At 36.4% G+C, this 23,274-nt stretch overlaps 1 protein-coding gene across 1 annotated transcript in view; it reads left to right on the plus strand.

Annotated features, from left to right (window-relative positions):
- Nucleotides 1-23,274, plus strand: part of LOC128986378 (protein kibra) — a 49,386-nt gene that overhangs the window by 1,075 nt on the left and 25,037 nt on the right. The window contains exon 2 of the mRNA XM_054406729.1: nt 12,294-12,403. Coding sequence (XP_054262704.1) covers nt 12,294-12,403 — 110 coding nt within the window. The remainder of the gene's footprint in view (nt 1-12,293; nt 12,404-23,274) is intronic.

Genomic DNA, 23,274 nt, shown 5'->3' on the forward strand with positions numbered 1-23,274 from the left:
CAACTTAGGGTACCGGTAGGGTTGCCTTTTAAAACGACTTAAGAAACTTAACTTACAAGTTAAATTGTGTGTTTGAAGAGTTAAGTTAAACTTAACTTACGCTAAACAAGTTAAGGGTACTTAGACTTTCATAAGTGGGGCCAAAAACAACCGAATGAAAATATTGTTTTAATTATTCTATATAAATTGATTATTTCATTCGGTTAACCAAACTTGATATATTGAATGAAATAGTAAAACTTAATGGATAGGTTATATCAATCAATAAATTCATTCAGTTGTTTTTGGACCCACATATGAAAGTCTAGAACCCAAGTTAAAACTACTACTACAGGGAATCGGCCCTACCTAAGCTTCGTCTAATAAAAAGTAATTTGAGGTGCCTACCTGTTACTTTGATGTTACGTTAATCCTTAATGTGCCAAAAGTACCTACTAAGTTAATAACTTAACTTAAGTTAATGCTGTCTGGCCAGCAAGAAACCTTATACCAAACCAAGTTAATTTACATGATAAAACTAAATTTAATGAGATATAAATTTTTAACCGAATCAAAATCTGTATTAAGTTAATAGGCTATCACAGGTTCTCTGCGGTACTCGGTACTGTAGCCTACCCAAATAAAACAACATTCTGAATCTGACAAAATCTATTCTTGGCGTTTACAGTAACTTAACTTAAGGGCACAAACACTACTTTTAAACCTTAACTGAACTTTCTCTAGACTTACCTATTTCAACCCAAGTTGTGCTAGCTTTGCGATAGGTAGACGTCTTTAGCCTACTAAATACTGGTTAAATTATGATTACTCTTACTACAGTAAGTTATAGTCCCAAGTTAAGTTTATAAACATTCTGCCTTAGGCTAAACTGTAAGTTAACTATAAAATTCAAAGTTCATTGACATAACCTCAAAATTTGTGACATTTACATAAGGGGTAAGGCTTAAGAGGGTTCGGTAGGCCTAGCCTACCTACTAAAAATGGTCAAACATCTGAAATTTTGTTTTTTTGAACTCAATATTAATTTAGATTTTCCTCTACAAGAAAAACACGACAATTTGATTTAAGCATATAGCCTACATATTTCATGAAGAGAAAAACATCTTAATTTGAACGTTCACTCACATTTTCGATTAAATAATCACCTTAAGGTCTTTTTTTTCTGTATTAAACAACGACGCAGTCTATTCCCTCACCAGAGGGTCAACGACGAAGGCTAATGAATATGAATATGAATATTGCAGTCATAAGCAAGCACATGACAACACTAGCGCTCGTAGGACTGATTCGTCGAACTACTTGAGCGACACAGTAGCAGTACGACTGCTACTTTTAATCATTAACTGTCTGGGTTGTAGAAGGCTGACAAAAATGATCTAAGTAAAAAGTTCAGGAAATTACCAATAATTAAAACTATAAAAAAAATATCCTGATACCATGAATGGCTACCTACTAAAGGAAACTGTACAAAACATTTGAAAATTTAAGATGAGTAAGATAGGGCTAACCGACCCTCCCCCCCTTAACATTGGTTATTAAGGTCAAATAACTTAGTGGGAGAATTACAGTCGACATAAGAAATTAAACTTAAAACTAAAATATTTTAACTTAAGCAATAAAACATTTTGAAACCATACATTCATTTTATTAACTTATTAATAATACAATAGCCTAAATTTATTTTATCTAGGCCGTAACTTATTTGCCCCAAATTTGAGTAAGTTAGGGCCTATTTGTAAAAAAGTAAGTTATTTATTTTGAATTCCATTAGTCTAATCATACTAAAAGGACATCTACCGCGATCAATCTTAAGTCGTCGTCTGTATAAGTTTTGTAAGTTAAGCCTATTTATTAATGTTTCTCTCAAAGGTTTCAAGGTTTGTTAGGATAGGTACCAAAGTTTGTTTAGGCTACAACCTCTAACCAATCAAAAATTAATTTATATTCAAAGAAATATTACGAAGCGTTAGGTTATAACAAAGCCATTCAGTCTAGCCTATGTGAAATGTTTGATATCCAACTGCTATCTTGTAAACTAACCATATTTCCAATTAACTTAACTTTTGATGACTAGGCCTAGGCTACTCTGTTTTCGATACCGGTAATCATATTATATAATTATTCTGTAATAGAATAGGCTAACTATAAAGCTTATGGTAACTTAAAGGTTACAGAAAAAGTCAAAAGGTACCAAACCTAACACAATCCATGATAAAACATCAATAAGCCTAAGCAATTAGTGTTTAACATGTTTATTATAATTTGTAATAGATACTTTTTAATTGAAATGGCGACCATACAAAGTAGGTATTTTAAGCCTAGTATGACTGGAGATGAGTGGCACGATCTTGTAGTCTTGTTAGTGACTAAGGCCGACATAGACACAACATTAAATTAAGTAACATATCAAATTAAGTTAGGCTTGATGGAGTCTTATAACAAGGTTCTGCCCAATCTATTTCACACAGTTACGATTTTGCAGATAGGTTGTCAACCTACCCCATTAGAATGTATGTTCCTCTACATCCGATATCCCTCAATGCGACAGTTTATACTTCTGATAATTTTATTTACTCTTAATTAGGCATGTGGAAGTCACCTTAGCCGAACCATTATTCACTCTCAGGAGGAGGCGTTTATACACCTGCCTTAAGGTCCTTGAGATTTTAATAAATGATCCTGGTTAAGGAATCAGCTGAACGTAGTAACAAAGCTGTCAACTCATTCAACATTTGTTTATTAATCTTCACCTTAAAATATGAATACCGTATTGGTATGTACGTTTGCTTTGTAAAACTCTTACCTCTATTCCAAGCATGGAGTGTTGGCACCTTTGGCTAGAGAAAATTTGGAACATTTGGAGAAAAATGGTTTCCCTTGATTAACACAGACGCAAAAGGGACCGAAGTCGAGACTGTCCCAAAAGAATCGAGATGGGTGGCAACACAGATTCTAAAGCGCATCAAATCTTGTCACCTTATTCAAACACAAGTGCACAAGAGACTCAAACAATAATATAACATTGAACAAAAAAAAAAAAAAATGGTAGGCCCTAAATCAGTGGCAACAATTGTAGTTTTAGCTGTAACTTAAGTTATCTGAAATTGTAATGACAGTTGTCTTATCATTGAGAAACTTTAAACATCACCCGCCGCAGCAAACCTGCAGACTTAGCGAATTTCCTTCTACCTGGCTGGAATCCCTCGAAAGTATTCCCTTAAAATTGTCAGATTGTTTTCCTATTTAAATAGGTACTATCAATTATAATGAGTAACTTACTTAGGTTGCTGGTACAGGGAAGACAATAAGGTGTGTTTATTTATTAAAATATTGATAGCTTAGTATGAAGTATTAAAATTTCCAAATTTCATTAAAATATGTCCATAGACAAGAAAACTGTTTATTTATTCTCTATAAAAATAGCATGGTAATTTAAAATTTACACTTTTTTGGAATGCCCCGTAACCGTTAGGCACACAACAACGCTTCAAGATGTTGCGACCCGCTACAACTAAAAAATTGCAACGCGTAAAGTAACGTGATGCAGCTAGGGTAGTTGCGTGCGCAGGTTTACCGAAGGAGGCACTCGTGAAAAGAGAGGACCGGGAACAGTGTAGTGTCGCGTGAGCCTGCAGCTGAACATCTACGTTTCGGATGCAAAACTACCCCCAAGAAAGAGCAACCCACCGGGGGGGGGGGGGAGGATGTAGCGGGCTACAAATACACAAGCGCAACACATATATACTAAATTATTTGTTTTTATGAGCTCTACAAAATGGTTTGGAAAAGAATTGCAAAATGTTATGTTTTTAGGGTGGAAAAATAGGAAAACCCCATTTTTACCCTATAAAACCCCCCATAACCCCCCCCCCCCCCCCCCCCCGTTCACAGAGTCAAATCCTGCTGGTTCGTGAACTCGTTAGAATAGTTGGAGGTTTACACGTTTATAACAAATTTCATGAATAAAGTTCATGGTAAAAGTTAACTTGACATACAATTTTTTTCTTAACTTCCAAAGTCTTTCCTACCAAGGTTTCACAGCCAATATTGTGGGATATTTCATTAGATATTTTTTCAAGGCTTCCCTTACTTTGCTTTAAGTTTATCTATGTTTGAGATCAGCGATAGATACTTGATTTTCACACTTTCACAAAACCCCCAGACAAAAACTGTTTTGTTTATAAACCATTCAATGCACTGTGCTTTCAACTGCAACTTCAACTGGAACAGCTGATAACTGTTGAAGGACACTAAACAAATAAACGGTTTCAGCATTCTGACACATACTTTCTCCCATAAGCTTGTCAACAACCTCTATCATGGGTAGGCGGTGGGAGTAAATATGATAGCCTATTTTATAGTTAAAAATCACAATCAGTTGCAATAATTTTTAAACCGTAATTGTTGCAGCAATGGAGGGGGGGGGGGGTTGTACTATTAAAAAAAAATTATAAGTACCATAACATATTAATTTGGATCAAAACCAGCTTTTTAAAAAAATCAGATTTTTTGTTTATTTTATGTTTTTTTTGGGGGGGAAAATAACATATGTTGCAATAGCTTTTGAACCATAATTTTTACGGAAATGGGATTTGTACCATTTGTTCAGAATTTAAAGGAGGATAACATATAATAAATTTTTATGAAAATCGTTCATTGCAATTTTTCCGTTATTTGATGGGTTTTTATGGAAAAAATTCCCATTAAAAATCAAAATTAAAAAAAATGAAAAAAACGCCTGGAGATACCGTGGATTAGTACCTACATACAAAATTTCATTAAAATCGGACCACTGGTATGGTCTGTAGCTCTTAACACATACAAACGGGCTTGCCTTTACTGGGCACATGCGGCAACTGAAACGCCTTGGCTGGGCACATCCTTTATCTTTGGCAGGGAGGGTCTGCCCCCCTCGGTTCCAGGAAGAACTCACGTAGCCAGCCAGTGAACTAAAGACGTAACTAATGAACGTAAGACTGTAAGTACAAACCACTAAAACTGTTGGGCTTATTGTATTTATTATAACTACACTCTACCAACAGAATTAAAAGTAGAATAAAAGTTACAATTATTCATTTGTAATCACATGTTAATGAGCATATTTTTCATTATTTCTCATGATCTGGTAGATTTGGACATAATCCGCTATTTTTCCCAACCCCCTGTGACCTGTAATTTGAACCCTCTCCCATGATCCTGTGAGCTAACAAACTCTTACAATTTAGATTTTTTAAAATCTCTTAAACAGAATAGACAGATACTAAGTGAAACCCGTCAAAATCGACGGTTTACTTTCAAGGCTTACTTTAATTAATCCAACTGCGATAAATTAAGTGAAAATTATACATATTTTGAGTAATTAGCATTGTTTAAAGAGTAATAAGTGTTAAAACAATAATGCTATTAATTGCGTTAGTTACCAAATATGGTTGATCATTCAATGAATAAAATATTTCCCATACCGTACGTCATCGGAGTTATTATTAGTATGTTAACTGGTATCTCTTCTTTTGGAAGAACCTTTAAATAGTATTAAAATCGTATTGGTGGATCTTTTGTAGTTAAAAACTTCCGCGATTTCATCAGTGCAATACAGATTAATCTATGATTATATTTGAGAAAAAAATATCTGTTTGTTGAGGAGACACATTCTAACTTAAAAGGGAGGTCCATCCGTCACAGTGTTAGTTTGATTTTTCCTTCGTCACGTCGCGTCAGTTTATATCGTACTTCTGTGCCATTGAATAGTACCCTCTGGTATAGTTTTGAGAAATTGGTTGTGGGGTTAATGTGTAACATTTCTAATGAAACATATAACAACCAAGTTAAAGACACAGTATGAACAAATCCGGCATTTATCAAATAAAATGTTCAGACTGTATTGGCCAAACAAGTCGTAAATTCAAGAAAAGGTTCCACGAACACATACAAGCATTAAAATCAGGTAACAAAACGACAATGAAATCAAAATTTGCAGAGCACCTAATTGAAACGTGGCATAAATATAAAAATATACATGGAACTTTAGAAATTCTAGAATAACAAAATAATGAATCTTAATATAAATGTCAAAGAGGATTTTCATAAATATACCCAAATTACTAAAGATTTCCTCAAAATTTACTGAATACCATGAACACCCACAAAACAAATCCGATGTTTGAAAAAAATCCTACAATTGCAATAAAACAGAAATATTATATGATATACTCAAAATTAAACAAAGAATAAATCAATATCCTCTAAATTCTAAGTTAGCTCTTAGTTAGTATAGTTAGTTATATGATTATAATTATTCCTTTTATTATTTGTTATTATATTTGAATAAAATATCAACATGACTATGGCCCAAGTGTTGAAACTAGTTGTTTGATAATAAAATGAGTTAAAAGGGTACTAATTGTTTTCTAATGTTTTCATTTGCATATATATATATATTTATGAACAACTAATGCACAAATGTGGAAAATCAGGAACATACCAAATCAACTGCAAAGATTGCTCTAAACTTTATATGGGACAAATATGGTGATCAATTTCTTGACGATTCAAAGAACACATTCAAGCAGTAAAATACAACAAAATAACAACTCAAAAATCAATGTACGCCGAACAAATTTTATCACATAACCATAGTTATGGACAAATTAAAGATAGTGTCAAAATGTTAGAATATGAACAAAAAGGAGGAAGGATAAATGTAAAAGAAGAATTACATGTATATCTAGTAACAAGAAAAATGAAAACAACATCCTTAACATAATGCACAAAATTTAAACCCAATTTATGAAAAGATGGAAAAATTAATAATTAAAACCATTGGCATAACGATATTTTTAATTATATATTTTTCCAAGACAAGATAGATTGAGTTAAAATTTAAACATTTAAACAAGAGTAAACTATCGTCCGTCACTCGTTCAAAATGTGTTTACCGGACTCGTATAGCAATCCCGCACTCGACTTCGTCTCGCACGGGAACGACCACAGTCTCATGGAGAAAATGAAAACTGTTGTAGTTTACTTTTGTTGTTGTGGTTTACGGATATATTTTGATAAAATTTGGCAAATTTATTTATTTCATTCTATACTATTGACGTATGGTCAAAAAACATGTTTTACCTTTCCCGTAGTAGCAAACCTCGTTAACACTCGTTAAATCTAATGTTATTGTAATTGGGAATAAATATTTCTTATTTATAGAAAAAATGTAACCAGACAGGTTGAAATTCGCTTCGTCTACAGGTGTGCTGTGGCGGGGGTATTGTATTGTTCTTGATGATTTGTAGAAAGTTTTTCAAACATTGTACTTTTGGATATTTCATGTTTAGTTTGATATACTGAAAATAAGAATGTGTCTTTGATAAATTTCTTCAGGTGTCTAGGTCTGATAATCACAAAATTGAAAGTTCTCACCAGTATTGATTTTTCACAGTGGCTTATCGTTAAATGTTGATGTGGCAGTACAAATTTTAATAAAAACAAAAGAATATATAGACCACTGCTCTTCTATTGCTTATAGCTATATTTTTATAACCTTTTACTTTAGAAGATATTTGTGGATGAGACCCTCACTAAAATAGAAAATTAATCCTAGTTAAAATTAGTCCTAGTTTAATTAATACAAGAGTAAACAATCGTACGTCATTCGTCCAAAATGTGTTTACCGGACTCGTATGGTAATACTTACTTACTTACTTTTCGTCCAGTAAACACATATTTTCAGGACTAGTAACGTAATAAGCTATAATGTGCTTAATCTGTCATGTCTGATAGACAAGCGAAGAATTTCACAAAAGAGGTTCATTGTTGTTGCCAGCTGTCTTCTTTCTTGATACAGCACTTCACTTGTATTTTGGCTTTTGAATCATCTAATGGTGGGATTTTAGGATAAACTTAACCCTTGTTTTGAATAACATGTAACATGCACTTTCTTTGGTCACTCGGGATTTTCTAGGAATTCATTGCCGCGCGCCATCTGCCTGGCGTGGACCAGACATCACTTCGGTAACCATTTTTTGGGGGTTCAGGGGGACCCAAAATGGATATATCCACTCAAAACACAAACTCGAAAATTTTGACGAAAACAAAACTTTCACCATTGTATAGGGGGAGAATGTAGAAATTAAAGACGCCATCTTTAAATTTTGGCATTGTTGACTTTTCTACGACCCAAACGACCCTTGGTACATGTATGTTAAGTTGTAGGTTTGATCCGTTCTTTTTTGTGTATATTGATCAAACTTGGAAAATTTATTTATTTTACACTAAGTTAGAGTTAGGAACAAGTAATACAATCTTGCCTAAAATAGGAGGAACAATAAAGTGCACACCAGCTTTCGTGAAATCGACATGAAACCCACATGAAAAGCTTAACCTACAATCCTACAATAGGATGAGAAGTATATTTGACGATGCATGGTGATTGGATTTCCACCTATATAGTCAAAGTGGCAGTGTGCAGACGACACTTGACAACGTCGTCGGTCACCCTGGTGTCAGTCCAGACGGCATGGCGTCGCGCCCCGCGCCCCTTCTCTTCTCGCCCGTTATTTTGGGGAGGTCAAGCGTTGGCTGGTCGCCCACCACTAAACATATTGAAAGCCGTGTTTTCCTGAGAAAAATTGCATCTCTTCCATTTCGACCGCTAAAAACAAGACTTGTGACGTTCGTGTCTTTTGAAGTTTTTAGGTTTTAATTTCCAACCCTCGATCATCCTAACCTTGTATTAGACAGGCTAATTTCAGTCCGAAGTCAATGTATCTGAAAAACAATATTAATTAGTGAGACAGCTGGAAACGTGCTTTGTACTGTTGATAGTAGTAGGATTTAAAGCATAGTTGTGTATAGTTAAACATATACTAGAAGTCGTCCTTTTTTTAAATTAATTTTTGAGCTTATTTTTAAACCTATTTTAATCTATAAAGGGGTTATGCACATCTACAGGAAAATATCTTTCTACTGTGATGTACACGAGCTGAGAAAAAGGCATATTTTTAAGAAATATGCTTGCCTATTAATATATAATAACAAATTACAGTACTACAGTTTCATCTGTATTTTTATGTTCTACCTTTGCATTCAAGAGCGCCAATTTTTAGCCCGAAATAGTTTTACACATTTATTTTACTTGGCACAGACGGGATGTCGTATTATCACTTTCATAAATCATTGACGATTAGCGGGATTTGAACCCGGGACCTGGTGGACCGAAGCACCGCGCAACCCTTCTCCTATGGCTTCTCTAGGTTGCTTTCGGACACCATCATAATTAACATTAACATCGAATAAGAAAATTGATTAATCTTTTTCAACACATTAGGAAATGTTTCTAAATAGATTATTATAAAAAAAAGCATTAGTTCCTTACGGAATGTTCAGGTGTGATCAGTAAGGAGATCACAATCTAGTGGTTAAAAGTTTTCTTAAGGAATATATTTAATCGTAGTAATACTGAAGGAGCCATATTCTCTGAAGACAAAACCCCTTATTCGCCCCCTCTGATGAGAAACTAAGTCGCCAGACTCCACAGTTTTAACGTCGTATTTACGTTTTCGGAGCGCGAGGAGAAGAGCCGGTATGTTGGTGAGTGGCCTTAATTAGAATGCGTGGAATGCAAGGCGACCCTGGGCTGATACCTTGGAATCCCTACCTCCATCACCAAATACCATGGAAGTACTGCCGTGGAGTATGTCTGTTATTTTGGCGGGAGAAAATGACAACCGAGTGGCAGTTGAGTGACGTTTTTGGCAGGAATGTAGAACGTTGCATAGCAAAGTGTATGTTTACCCATCGTAGGAAGGAGGCCATGCACTCGCCCTGACAACAGGAAATTTAAAAAAAGATCAATAAGCGTGATAAGGTTTAGAGTTCAATAATTTTGGAGCTCCAACCCTTATCTTGAACTTCATCTAAACCTTACACCTTATACTCTAAAGTCTAAACCTTATTATTAGTCTGTGTAAATAAACTATGTTTCATATGTCAAAGCCAAATGTCGAGTGCCATTTAAATCCGCCGTAAAATCCCCAGAATCGTACTTTTCGGAAATCGGTTTGTTTGAAGGTGGTATTTAAATGATTTGGGCATTTTCAGGAAAGAAATCTCGCGGTATTATGACGTTTTTGGGAATGATCACGATGCTGCCGTTTATTGTGAAGATGATCACGACTTTCCGGCAATTATGGCGTAAACATGTTTAAAAGAAATTAAAGAGATACACTTACTGTGGGCGCCCTAAATACACATTGTAACGGGATGAATGAAACAGCAAAGTTAAACATTATGTGTAAGGACAGGTGTATTTGTGATTCTGAATAGAACAATAATCGCGATTATTCCCTTTGTATCTACCATGTAGTTTGTTTCCGTTGGGTTTACTCTTTCTATTTACTTAGGTGGTTCATTCAAGGGTAATTTTTCTCAATTCTCTTGCAATACTAACGCATTTGCTTGTTTTTTGGTACTGAGTTATTGTTGTTTAACTCTCATCTAAGTTTACAAATAGTCAATTTTAAATTTTCGTCTATAATATTAAACAAGAATGACATGGTTCTTGTTGATAACTGACGCACAAGCGCCCCTTGACCTGGTGTTGGTGCCACTGTCACAACCCGTACATTCCTCATCTCTCCCTGATGACAAACCTCGCAGAACTGACGTAAACTGATGAATGCTATGTGTATGAGATGTGCTGCAGCACTGGTGCCCCTTGACCTGGTGTTAGCGCTAGTGTCACAACCCGTACATTCCTCAGCTTTCTCTGATGACAAACCTCGCGGAACTGACGTGAACTGATGAATGCTGTGTATGAGATGCGCTGCAGCACTGGTGTCCCTTGACCTGGTGTTAGCGCCAGTGTCACAACCATCGAAGTATATAACCCGTACATTCCCCAGCTTTCTCTGATGACAAACCTCGCGGAACTGACGTAAACTGATGAATGCTATGTGTATGAGATGCGCTGCAGCACTGGTGCCCCTTGACCTGGTGTTAGCGCCAGTGTCACAACCCGTACATTCCTCAGCTTTCTCTGATGACAAACCTCGCGGAACTGACGTGAACTGATGAATGCTGTGTATGAGATGCGCTGCAGCACTGGTGTCCCTTGACCTGGTGTTAGCGCCAGTGTCACAACCATCGAAGTATATAACCCGTACATTCCCCAGCTTTCTCTGATGACAAACCTCGCGGAACTGACGTAAACTGATGAATGCTATGTGTATGAGATGCGCTGCAGCACTGGTGCCCCTTGACCTGGTGTTAGCGCCAGTGTCACAACCCGTACATTCCTCAGCTTTCTCTGATGACAAACCTCGCTGAACTGACGTAAACTGATGAATGCTATGTGTATGAGATGCGCTGCAGCACTGGTGTCCCTTGACCTGGTGTTAGCGCCAGTGTCACAACCCGTACATTCCTCAGCTTTAGCTTTCTCTGATGACAAACCTCGCAGAACTGACGTAAACTGATGAATGCCATGTGTATGAGATGTTCTGCAGCACTGGTGCCCATTGACCTGGTGAGCGCCAGTGTCACAACCCGTACATTCCTCAGCTTTCTCTGATGACAAACCTCGCGGAACTGACGTAAACTCATGAATGCTATGTGTATGAGATGTGCTGCAGCACTGGTGCCCCTTGACCTGGTGTTAGCGCCAGTGTCACAACCATCGAAGTATATAACCCGTACATTCCTCAGCTTTCTCTGATGACAAACCTCGCGGAACTGACGTAAACTCATGAATGCTATGTGTATGAGATGTGCTGCAGCACTGGTGCCCCTTGACCTGGTGTTAGCGCTAGTGTCACAACCCGTACATTCCTCAGATTTCTCTGATGACAAACCTCGCGGAACTGACGTAAACTCATGAATGCTATGTGTATGAGATGTGCTGCAGCACTAGCGCCCCTTGACCTGGTGTTAGCGCTAGTGTCACAACCCGTACATTCCTCAGATTTCTCTGATGACAAACCTCGCGGAACTTACGTTAACTAATCAATGCCATGTGTATGAGATGTTCTGCAGCACTGGTGCCCCTTGACCTGGTGAGCGCCAGTGTCACAACCCGTACATTCATCAGCTTTCTCTGATGACAAACCTCGCGGAACTGACGTTAACTAATCAATGCAATGTGTACCTCTTAGCGTAGCGCCAGCGTCAGTTAGAGTTAATTTCGGACATGTTTGGTCCGTACTTTTGTATAATATTACTACTGTACTGTATAACTATACCTACTACCACAGCTCCTATGTTATACCTCAGAGGTATTGTAACTCGTACGTGTGTTCCAGGTTTACCAAGCCGCAGTCGTTTGCCGATTGTATCGGTAACGAGCTGCCGCTGGGCTGGGAGGAGGCGTACGACCCTCACATCGGCGTCTACTACATCAACCATGTCAACCGTAAGTCTGCCATTTTATGTAGTTTATTTGTGATACGTAGATGCTTTCTTCTGTACTGCCCTTTTAATGAGTGTGTGGTTTAACTTTTCTAGGTGTTTGATTCAAATTAATTTGCAGCTTTCTTGTTGGAATAAATGCATTTTCTCAATTGTTATATGACATCCTTCTTGTAAGACATTTTTTAGAAATGTGTCAGGCTTTAGGAGGATTACGCGGGTTCTTGATTGGTTCTTCTATTTTTAATCTGCCAGTTGACCTCTCTATGCCACTCCCTTGAAGTGATTATTGTTGTTGATGAGACAAAGTTTCGTGGACAAAATGTTTATTTAATTTTCGTAAGAGTTTCTTAGGGAGGTTAACTTAGGAAATAGTGATATCAGATAAGTTCGGGGAGACCCGCGTGATCGTCCTAACATTTCCCCAGAATACTCTAACGTCTTCCAAAAGCAAGTAGTTTGTATTGCAAGTGAGAAATTAATTTATTTCATTATTTTTGAATGGTCAATGTTCTATCTTATTCGATTTGACAAAATCAACCAAGCACCTCTCTGTGTGTGTGTTGGATGTAATTCGTCCACTACCGAGAGCTGAGCTGGGCGCCAGTCACAGTTGCATCAGAGACTCTACATTCCAGAGTAATGTGTAGACCTGGACCTCCTCTCATGTCTCTTGGACTCTTGGTATCCGGATTCTCCTTTCCCTTCTCACGTCCTCGTACCTCGTACCAACTTGACTGTCAGCTCAGTATCTTTGTTCAATAATACAGGCTACGTTGCTAGGTCGTTGTCACTTGCACGATGTTACCAAATGCTGATCGAAAGTTATTTCACGCTAAGTATAAACGGTCGTGTTTCCAATAATTATGGGTTAGAGAAACGTAAATGCACTTATTTGACCAACTCTTTGTTATCAAGAAAATGTTAGGTCAGTTTTTTAATGCATTGAAACAAGAGTTTTATCATATTTTAACTAATGGAATGTCTATCCATTTTCAAACTCAACTAGTTTGGTTGTTATCTTTATAATAGTGCCATATTTATCGTTCACGTTGTATTGGAATTATTCCGCCCCTTCGGCGATTTCTCGCTACCCCTCTCGTTCAACACGATCAACACAGTCAGCACAATATAACCCGTGGCCTTGGACAACGACGCCGCCGGCTCGAGTTTCGGTACATTCCAGTATTTGCGGGAGTGATCTAGCTAAAATAACCATTATTGAGTAAGGACTTGTCAAGAACTTAAGTTAGAATTGAGTGACGGGCAACGTACTATTGGTATAGTTGACTCAAATTGAATACGCTAGCAAAAATGTGCAGTATTTAAGGTCGGCATCGAAATATTTGGAACATAAATCAGTATTTGTTTGATTATGTGGTAATTTGACCCTGTTCCTTAATCCTCGAAGTCCCGGAAACTGAGTGAATCAGAAAGCGGAACGTGACCAAGACTCTGGAATCGAACTCGTCGTTTTTACCAAGCCTGGGTCCATAATCAAAGTTGTTTTTTGTTTAGATTGGTAGATTGGCATCGAGGTTTATACGTTTTTGGACTGATGCACGGCAATACAGTACTTTTAAAGATACTAGCTCTCAGTTAAAGGTACTATGCCGCTAAGGCACTGATCAGAAAGAATGTGATCGACCAGGCACTGTTCCAAGGATACTGTACTGCTCCGAAAATGCCAGGCTAAGGCACTGCTGCGAAAGAACGTGTACGACCAGACAATGCCCTGAAATTTGGCTCTTCGAAATTTATTTTGGTGCAGTGCCTTTAGAGTTGAGTATTTTGAAGCTATGCCTGAATCTACTCTAGTGTAAACGGGCCGTTCTTGCGATGCAGTTGAATTTCCACGATCTCGGACTGGTGAAACGTAGCGCTATGTCGATGGGTTGTAACGTACTGTTTTGGTTCCTACAGTTTGTAGGAGATGTAGCTGGAGCCACGGCGTGACCAAGGTAAATGATTACGTCTGGCGAGGCTCGCATTCTTACACGACTACAGCCGGAGCCTCCCACCTCCAGCCTCAGGCCGATATTATAATCCGCGTCTTATAATTACCGTATCTGACATGTAAACTCATTATTCTCAGAGATCAAAAACTTATTACTCATTGGGGAACGTTTTTGATTTGATTTGACTACCTCCGATTTCGCCGAATGATTCGCAGCGGAGGACATGTCAGGAATGTCGTGATGATAGTTGGGTTGGTATTTCCGAACTCTTGTAAAAAAAATTAATATACGGCAGTGGGGACGGGAATCTATCGATATAAGTGAAAACAATCATGCAAAAAGTAATTGTCTGGGTACCGAGTGGTTACTGTGCTTGCCATCAAGTTTGAAGGTCGTTGGTTCGATTCCAGGTAAGATCGTGATATCCAATCAGCTGTCGACATCGTAATACATCGTGGATCGTTGGGTAGTCAAGTTATGCTAACAAAAGTTGAAGTAGGAAGAACGAAAAGAGAGTTCGTACCGTTCTAGAAAAAAGTAAAAGTTCCAATGGCATAAACACATAGGCCTATGTAAATGTTCGTCAACGAAATACAGTGTGGATAGAACAACATGGTCGGCAGTTCAACTTTGGAAACGGCCCAAACCCTTTAAAAGAGAGTCGTAGTGTGGAGTGTAGGGAGGAAGTGTGTTGTGTTGCGTAAGTAATGGAGGTGCAGTTGAGGTCCGGCCTTCAGCCTCGCTCGCCCCAAATACCAGACAAAGGTCACTGGAATGCCTGACTGCCCATCCGACACCCGAATATACCGCGGCCATCACTACTTAGTAGCTGGGATGGTATATTTACATACATTTCGTCCAGTGGTGCCACAAGATATAATACTCTCTGTTTACTATTTAATCTGTGGTAGTGAATGTGTAATGCTTTGGCAGTGACACTGTTCCATCCTTTAGTTGGGGTGGTTTTGTTATCAGTAGTTTCTATGTCGCGTTTAAATTGACAATTTTCATTTGCTAGCTTCAGTATTTACTTGAGTTAATTATGTTAATTGGGAGGATGGGGTTCTCCTATTTTGTCCCAACCATTTACAACGACCTCATCCCCTATCAGTTCAAAAGCCTTTTAGCCCAGTCACTTTAGGTAAGAACCTAGACATGAAAGATGTAAAGCTGATTTTTTGCATGATGATAGTATATAATAGGAAGGGTGTTTTCTGAAAGTTCCCCGAATTTCCCCCCCTTGCTTCCCCTTAAACCCCCCCTCCCCCAAAACACCAGGTTGAAAGTGTAGTGTTTTACTAAATCACCTATATATTTTGATGTAAACGAGCTATCAGCATAATTGTTTTTTCTTTGAACTCCCCGTTAAATTTACTTTAATAAAATAACCTTACATGTAGCATTATCTCTATTGGGTGGGTTTATATCTGTGATATAACTAAAAATATTATTTTTTAACATAAAATTGTAGATTAGGTCAAACCCTGGTTTATGCAGTAGGTCGTACGTCAATGTGTTTGAAACAAAACTTTTTACCTATTTTATGAGCTTTCCAAAAATGTATAACAATATATATTTTAATTTAAGTTGTTACCGAATGAAGCTATTTAAATCCATGCTTCACTTAGCGCATTATTCCAAAATGTTCAGTAAATATTACTAAATGATTAATTTTTATTTATTTATTGCTTACACACCCTGTGTGAACGTTTAACAAGCAAAATAAGAACACTGAATTACAAAAATATTAAGAAAATAAGTACTCACAAGGATTAAAAATGAAGTAATCGGTAGTTATAAGAAAAGGCAAATATATGCTCAACAGGTTTAATTAATTAGCCTACTTTTAAAAAACACTTAAGTAAGGCATAAACAATACAGTACATATCAACTTTCTTTTCCCTCCTCATCGTCAGTTCCTTCGTCAATAAAGGGTTAGAGTGAATTTATACAATCAATGCTTTATACAATCATTTATACAATCAATTTACTTGTACAAAGTTTAAAAAAAAAAACAATTTAGTATTTTGTCACCACTTAAAATTTGTAGATCACTTAGCTTATTACCAATAACTTTTAAATGGAGGGAAAATCTACCTGAGTGAATGTGATATTCTGAAAGAGAATACAATCTACTACAAATAACTACTATGAATTTTTTTTTTTAATACTTAATAAAGGCAGCCAAAAGCTGGCTACAAATAGAAACTTGAAAACAGAAACTTGAAAAAAGAAACTTTCACCACAAATATTTGATAAAATCACACTTTCATAATTATTTGCAAATCTACATGAATTAGGCTTTCCAATGACCCATTAATTAACAAAATCGGTCTAGTAGAAGTCCACATTTAGTTGTACAAAAATTAACGAAAATATCCCTTTCTCAGTATTTTATCATTACTATAAATTCAGAGGTTGCTTAGCCTTTTAGCAAATAACTTTTAAATGGTGAGGAAATCCACCAGAGTGGAAGGTGATATTCTGAAAGAGAATAAAATTTCCTACAAATTGGTGCCATGTACTTTTTGGAAATACTCAAAATAAGTAGCCAAAAGTCGCACACAAATAAAACGTGTTAAAACACAGTTTTCAATGTATTTCTTATGGAAAACATTTTTTTATATTTTTCACCATAAATCATAACAAAAACAAACTTTCATAATTATTTGCAAATTTACATGAATTAAGCTTTCCAACGACACAATAATTAATAAAATCGGTCCAGTAGAACTCTAGATTTAGTTGTACAAATATTTTTAAAACTGAATTATACAGGGTTAGTAAAAAGTGTGGAGACCCCCTGTTATTTTTTTAACGGCCCATACTAGAAAAACTAACCTGGGCACACCTTTATGGCATGTTATGAAGTACTTTTTGGGCATAACCACCACTTGATGTACATCCCCAAAATGGGGGATTTTGGGGGAAACTCAAACAACCCTTTAAAAACAACATTTTAAATGCTAAGCCCCATTTAGTAACCCCTCATTTTGAAGTTCCTGATCAAAGAACACTAACAACGCAAACTAGAGGTTTCTATCTCAATCCAGTAAAAAATGGAAGCTGATTGAAATCTTTAGAAATCAGAAATAACTTGCAATTTAATATTAAATTGGCTGCCATATTTTACTGTGTTAAGATATAGACCTCTAGTTTGCGTTGTTAGTTTTCTTTTATTATGATCTTCAAAATGAGGGGTCACTCGATGTCATTTAAAGTTTTTGAGTTTCCTCCAAAATCCCCCATTTTGGGTTTGGTAACCAAGTGGCTATTAGGCTTAAAAGGTACTTCATAACATGCCAAAAAGGTGTGTAGAGTTTAGTTTTCCTAGTGTGAGCCGTTACAAAATTTACAGGGGGTCTCCTGACTTGAAAAGCTGTAAGTTAAATTTAACTTCTGAGAATTTCAATTGGCTGCCATTTTTTACTGGATAGAGGTAGGTACCTCTAATTTGCGTTGTTGGCTTTCTTTTACCAGGACCTTCAAAATGAGGGGTCACTCAATGGGGCTTGAAATTTGAAATTTTGGATTTTCCCCCAAAATCCTCCATTTTGGGGATGATCACCAAGTGGCGGTTATTCCCAAAAAGTACTTCATAACATGCCATAAAGGTGTGCCGAGTTTAGTTTTTTTAGTATGGACCGTTAAAAAAATTAACAGGGGGTCTTCACACTTTTTTCTAACCCTGTATATAGAATAGATATTTACTGGACACGTTGGAATGGTGCGCTAAATGCGCTTTGTGGCTGTTTGAAGCATGGATTTAAATGGCTTCATTCGGTAACAATTTAAATTAAAATATATATTGTTATACATTTTTGGAAAGCTCATCAAATAGGTAAAAAGTGTTGTTACATTGACGTACTACCTACTGCAAAACCGACGTTTGGCCTAATCTACAACTTCACGTTTTAAATAAAATAACATTTATTTTGTATCACATATAAAATCATACCCAGTAGAGATAATGCTACGTATTTTATTAAAGTAAATTTAACGGGGAGTTCAAAGAAAAAACAATTATGCTGATAGCTCGTTTACATCAAAAGATATAGGTGATTTAGTAAAACACTACACTTTCAACCTGGTGTTTTGGGGGAGGGGGGGTTTTAAGGGGAAGCAAGGGGGGGAAATTCGGGGAACTTTCAGAAAACACCCTTCCTATCATACACTATCACCATGCAAAAAATCAGCTTTACATCTTTCATGTCTTTGTTAACCTTGATTTTTAACTTAAGTTACTGGGCTATTTCGGCCTTAGCTTTCATAAAAAGGTTAAAATGTTAAACAGGCTTGTAATTTTTTTAGTATATTTGTTCTTATACATAATTTGTTAAGATATGACTGTAAATATTTAGTTTTAGTGACGTGAGTTGTTCCATGTACTGAGAAGGTCTCGAGAATGAAGGAATTTTGATTTGATTGGATTAATAGTAGTTATTAGTCGTAATGGATCCGAAAAGCTACAGAAAGCATTACATAATATGTAATGCTTTCTGTAGCTCAATCAATTTTTCAATTGTAGCTCTAGTCAATTTTTGCAATAAGAAATGTAAGGGTAATTCAAATATTATTTGAATTACCCTTACATTTCTTATTGCAAAAATTGACTTTCATGAAACGTTAAATATAATCGAAGTTAGTAGTGGAATCTTAAAGTTTATCTGTTAAATCTCTGAACTTGGAAAACAAATTTTTAAATGCCCGACTGCACTTCCATTTAGATAACGCTTTTGTGTTTGCTATAGGTTTTTTTCGATGAACCTTGTTTATAACTGTACTACAATTGTAGTAATGTTATACATTTTTCTTCATTATTTTTTTTACCCAGAAACATTGTAATTTGGTTGTTTATAACTGTACTACAATTGTAGTAATGTTATACATTTTTCTTCATTATTTTTTTTACCCAGAAACATTGTAATTTGGTTATAAACATATTGAAAATGTAATAATTTTCAGCTGATGCTGAGACGTTTCTAGCAAAATAATGACCTTGATTGGAAAGTAAATAAGTACGGTACAGCAGTCAATCGTCACAACTAATAAACGTTAACAATATAGACGTATTTTTCTAGTATTCATGATATAGACGAAATTTATTGGTGCAAATGTTTCTTGCAACATGTCTCGTCAGTGTGATTTATCTAAACACACGCTGTATTGGAAAGATTGTGCACACCTCTTCAAACATTGGCTGTAAAATGCGTCACTAAATATTTGCACTATCATTACTTGCCACGGGTCGATTATGTTGTGCGTCACTGCATATTTGTACTGTTAACATTTTGTTTACCTTGCAGTTATTTGATCACTTAATCTATGCTTGGATCTCAAGTTTTTAACAATCTTTCTGTATTATACGCTACATTAAACTTTGTGAACAAAAAGGCTTTTTCGTTTTGAGATTTAACCCCACATATTATATTTATATAACAAAATGTTCGTCTAGGTGTGTAGATTCGCAAACTGACCTTACATTTTTGAAGTCCCTCGGGTTCTGCCCCAGTGCTAGTGGTTTTTTAAGTTGACATGTTATCCTTATGAAGAACATATTTGTTTACATTATGATCGTATAATTTAATTGATGTTAATATTTTTGTTGAAATTTAAACAACACGTGTGCTCAAACATTTACTGACTTGGTTGAAATGAAATATTTACTATTTGAATTTGGGTTGGGGGAAATATTACAATGGAAAAAAGCGAGAAAGCCTGGACAATTTGATACACTAAAAATGAAACTGAATTAACACTGTGCCCCATTTCTTAAGCAAATCATTGAAAGACCCGATTTGCAAACTACTGTGTGAGTATGGAAATGTAGGAAAGTCATAGAACATCACCAAGTAAAAGAAATATGTATATCATCGTAATTATGGACAACCTAATGCGGCTATGAGTGGGAAACATTTTGTAGAAAACACTAAAAACAAGATTAGTTTTTGAAAATATGATAAGATATTTACAAGAAATTTTGATTATATATTGAACTGCTATGTACATCAAAATGTATGTATGTATGTATGTATTTCAATGATCTTGTAGTCGACTTTTTTAAAGTCATCGTAAATTATGACTGTTATTGGTTTTAAAATTACTCCTGTAATACTTTGCAATTGCTTGAATTCGAGCAACAGGTATACTAGTTATTATTGTTGTTATATTATTGTTGTAAATTCTGGCATTGCACGTTTTTATGGTGTGTTAATGAACATATTTTTATCACCACACTTTACTACTGTACTTTAAATTTTGGTGGAGCAAATTCCCCAAATTCATTCCAGTCTATCTGCATTGGTTTTACATTATACTGGTCGATTCGACAGTGGGTCACTGTATATTTTTAAACTACAGTTCTCATAACTGTATCTCTATTGGGTTGTAGCTGATAAAGAGTTCGGAAATATCCACCCACTATCGTCACGACATTCCTGACATTGTTAACATTGAGCCGTGCCTCGTTGTGAATCACTGGGAGATATTGCAAGTAGTACAGTACAGTAAAATATTACTTAACTCGCCATATGCTTTCGAGAAAATATATAAGTAAACTTTATTTATTGTTTTTGATTAACTATGAAAAAAATTGTTTTGTTCACAAATGGTTGGTTTTAGGGAGGGTTGCACGACGTCCAAATGTCACGACGTCCAATGAAAAATATAAGTCAGTGTCACGACGCGACGTCCAAAATATAATTTTTCAGCTGCCTCACGACGTCCAATATATACTATACGACTGTTGCACGACATCCAAATATCATGTCTAAAAGGCCCGTTTTGCCAGAAGCGTCTCGTGCGTCTATCGCTCAGCGATTATCGCTCCGCGTCTATCGCTGCCCACTGCTTTGCATTGTTTTAGGTTAGTCTATTTTGCCAGAAGCGTCTATCGCTACAGCCGCCAGCGTCTGCAACTGAGACGCTAGCGTCTGACGCGGACCACTGCTCCTGGAGCAGACGGAGACGCAGTCGCTAGCGATTATTACTGGAATAAGCACGTGTTTAGTTGTTGACTTAACTTTTGTTTCCTTAAATAAGTTGTGTTTTCAAGTTTAGTGACATGTCACTATCAAAGTGGGGATTTAATATTGAAGAAGATGAAAAACTGAAAAAACTAGATGACACTAGTGAAACTTGGTCTCATCAGAGCGAAGGTGATTTCCAATCAACAATTTAAAATATCCCTCTTCAGGTCTCTTTAAAAACATAGTGCGCACTTCTTCCCTAGGTTTGACCCTTATTTCTAATATCTCTTCATCGTCTAATCCCTCAGCTAACAAATACTTTATACTATTTACTTTTTACAGCTCATTTTCAGAAAAATTCTTTTCGCCATCAAAGTAAACCACTCACTGATCAAATAATCGCAAGAAACAGACGCTTCTGGCAAAATAGGCCCGAGCGATAGACGCTGATCGACTATCGCTCTAGCGATCATCGCTAAGCGTCAGACGCACCGGACGCTTCTGGCAAAACGGGCCTTAATAGCACGTTTTGGTGTGCATGAACGTGATTTGTCGTTGTTATAGGTACTGTATTTCGTAACCTGCGGAGTTTTTTTTTTTTATTTCAGCTGTCAATCGGAACTTGTAAGCAATATTTCGAAGTATCGTCGTCCAAGATACGGGACCCGTTACTTTGCTTTCATTAGATAGCTCGAAATTTACTATTCCCTGTAAGTTGTTAACTATCAAGAGAGTGTAAAGCGAAGAAGAGAATGTAAATTGACCAAGATTAAAAGGGAAAGGCTTGTCCCTTCTATTACATTGGGGTCCTGGATCTTTCCTTCCTGGCGCCAGTTGGCATGGTTTTCAAACATCCCTTCAGATGCTTAAACAACTGGCGATCAATAAGTTTATGTGTTAAATTTGTTATTTAATTTTGTATAGTGGTACAAATGTTTTTTTGACATTATTCGTAACTAATTTGATTTTTTAGTACAGACTTCGGATCCTATCTTATCTGCAAGCATTCTTCAACTGTTGGGCTGGATATCTTTTTGATTTGGACTGCAAATATGAATAGGATAGTGAAGAAAAACAAAATAATTTCATTGCTCATTGGCTTACTGTTGTTCTAGTGTTATTGTAGACCTCTTGGATATTTGTCGTGTGTATTTCACAGCGTAGATTTGTCTGTAGTGTGGGCATTATAGATTACAATAACTAGGTTTACAGCTAACATCCACTCCAATCCTGAAGCTGCCTTATGGTTCGTTGCTTTTGTGACTGTTTGTTACTGATTATCTGCAGTTAAATCTTATAAGAACAAGCAATAGTTAAGTTCTGTATTCAATCAGAACGTTAAATAAACTGTTTGCACGGTACAATTATATTGAAATCCCATTTTCTCGCCAAAGGTATAGAGTCGATCAGTAATTTAAAAACAAATGCGGCGTTCAATTAATTGTCCATACAGTTGGTCGTAATTTACATTCTTGACGTCTGCACGTGTCAACATTACGCCGGGCGCCGACTGAAATCAGTATTTAACAGCTTTTGGTAATTATGTCGGTGGATCAATAAAATAATTGTTTAGATTTTTACCATCCACGATGTTAACCTTTCAAATACCCCTTGGTTTCCGATGGCATAACCTTGACTTTGATAGTATAAGAAAACCGTGATAACGAAGGAATTTCTTTACAAAATAAATTAGACTCGTGGTCTTGAGAATTAACTTTATTGTGAGAACAAAGGCAAATTAGTAGAATATCGACTATAGTGAATGTATGCGGAAATGGATGGCTGCCATGACTGACGAGATATCTCAGGGAACGCTATTGTCAGGACGAGATTAGCAAAGTGTTTGTATCAGGAGTCTGTGATTACTTCCGGACCACAGCGGCCGTCGACTGTTGTTCTCCGCATGGCATGTTGTTCTCCTGACATCCAGTGCTGGCTTGAGTAATAAT

Source organism: Macrosteles quadrilineatus, unplaced genomic scaffold (assembly GCF_028750875.1).
Source record: "Macrosteles quadrilineatus isolate MER2022 unplaced genomic scaffold, UCM_ALF_1.0 Scaffold_2__2_contigs__length_208266976, whole genome shotgun sequence".
NCBI lineage: Eukaryota > Metazoa > Arthropoda > Insecta > Hemiptera > Cicadellidae > Macrosteles > Macrosteles quadrilineatus.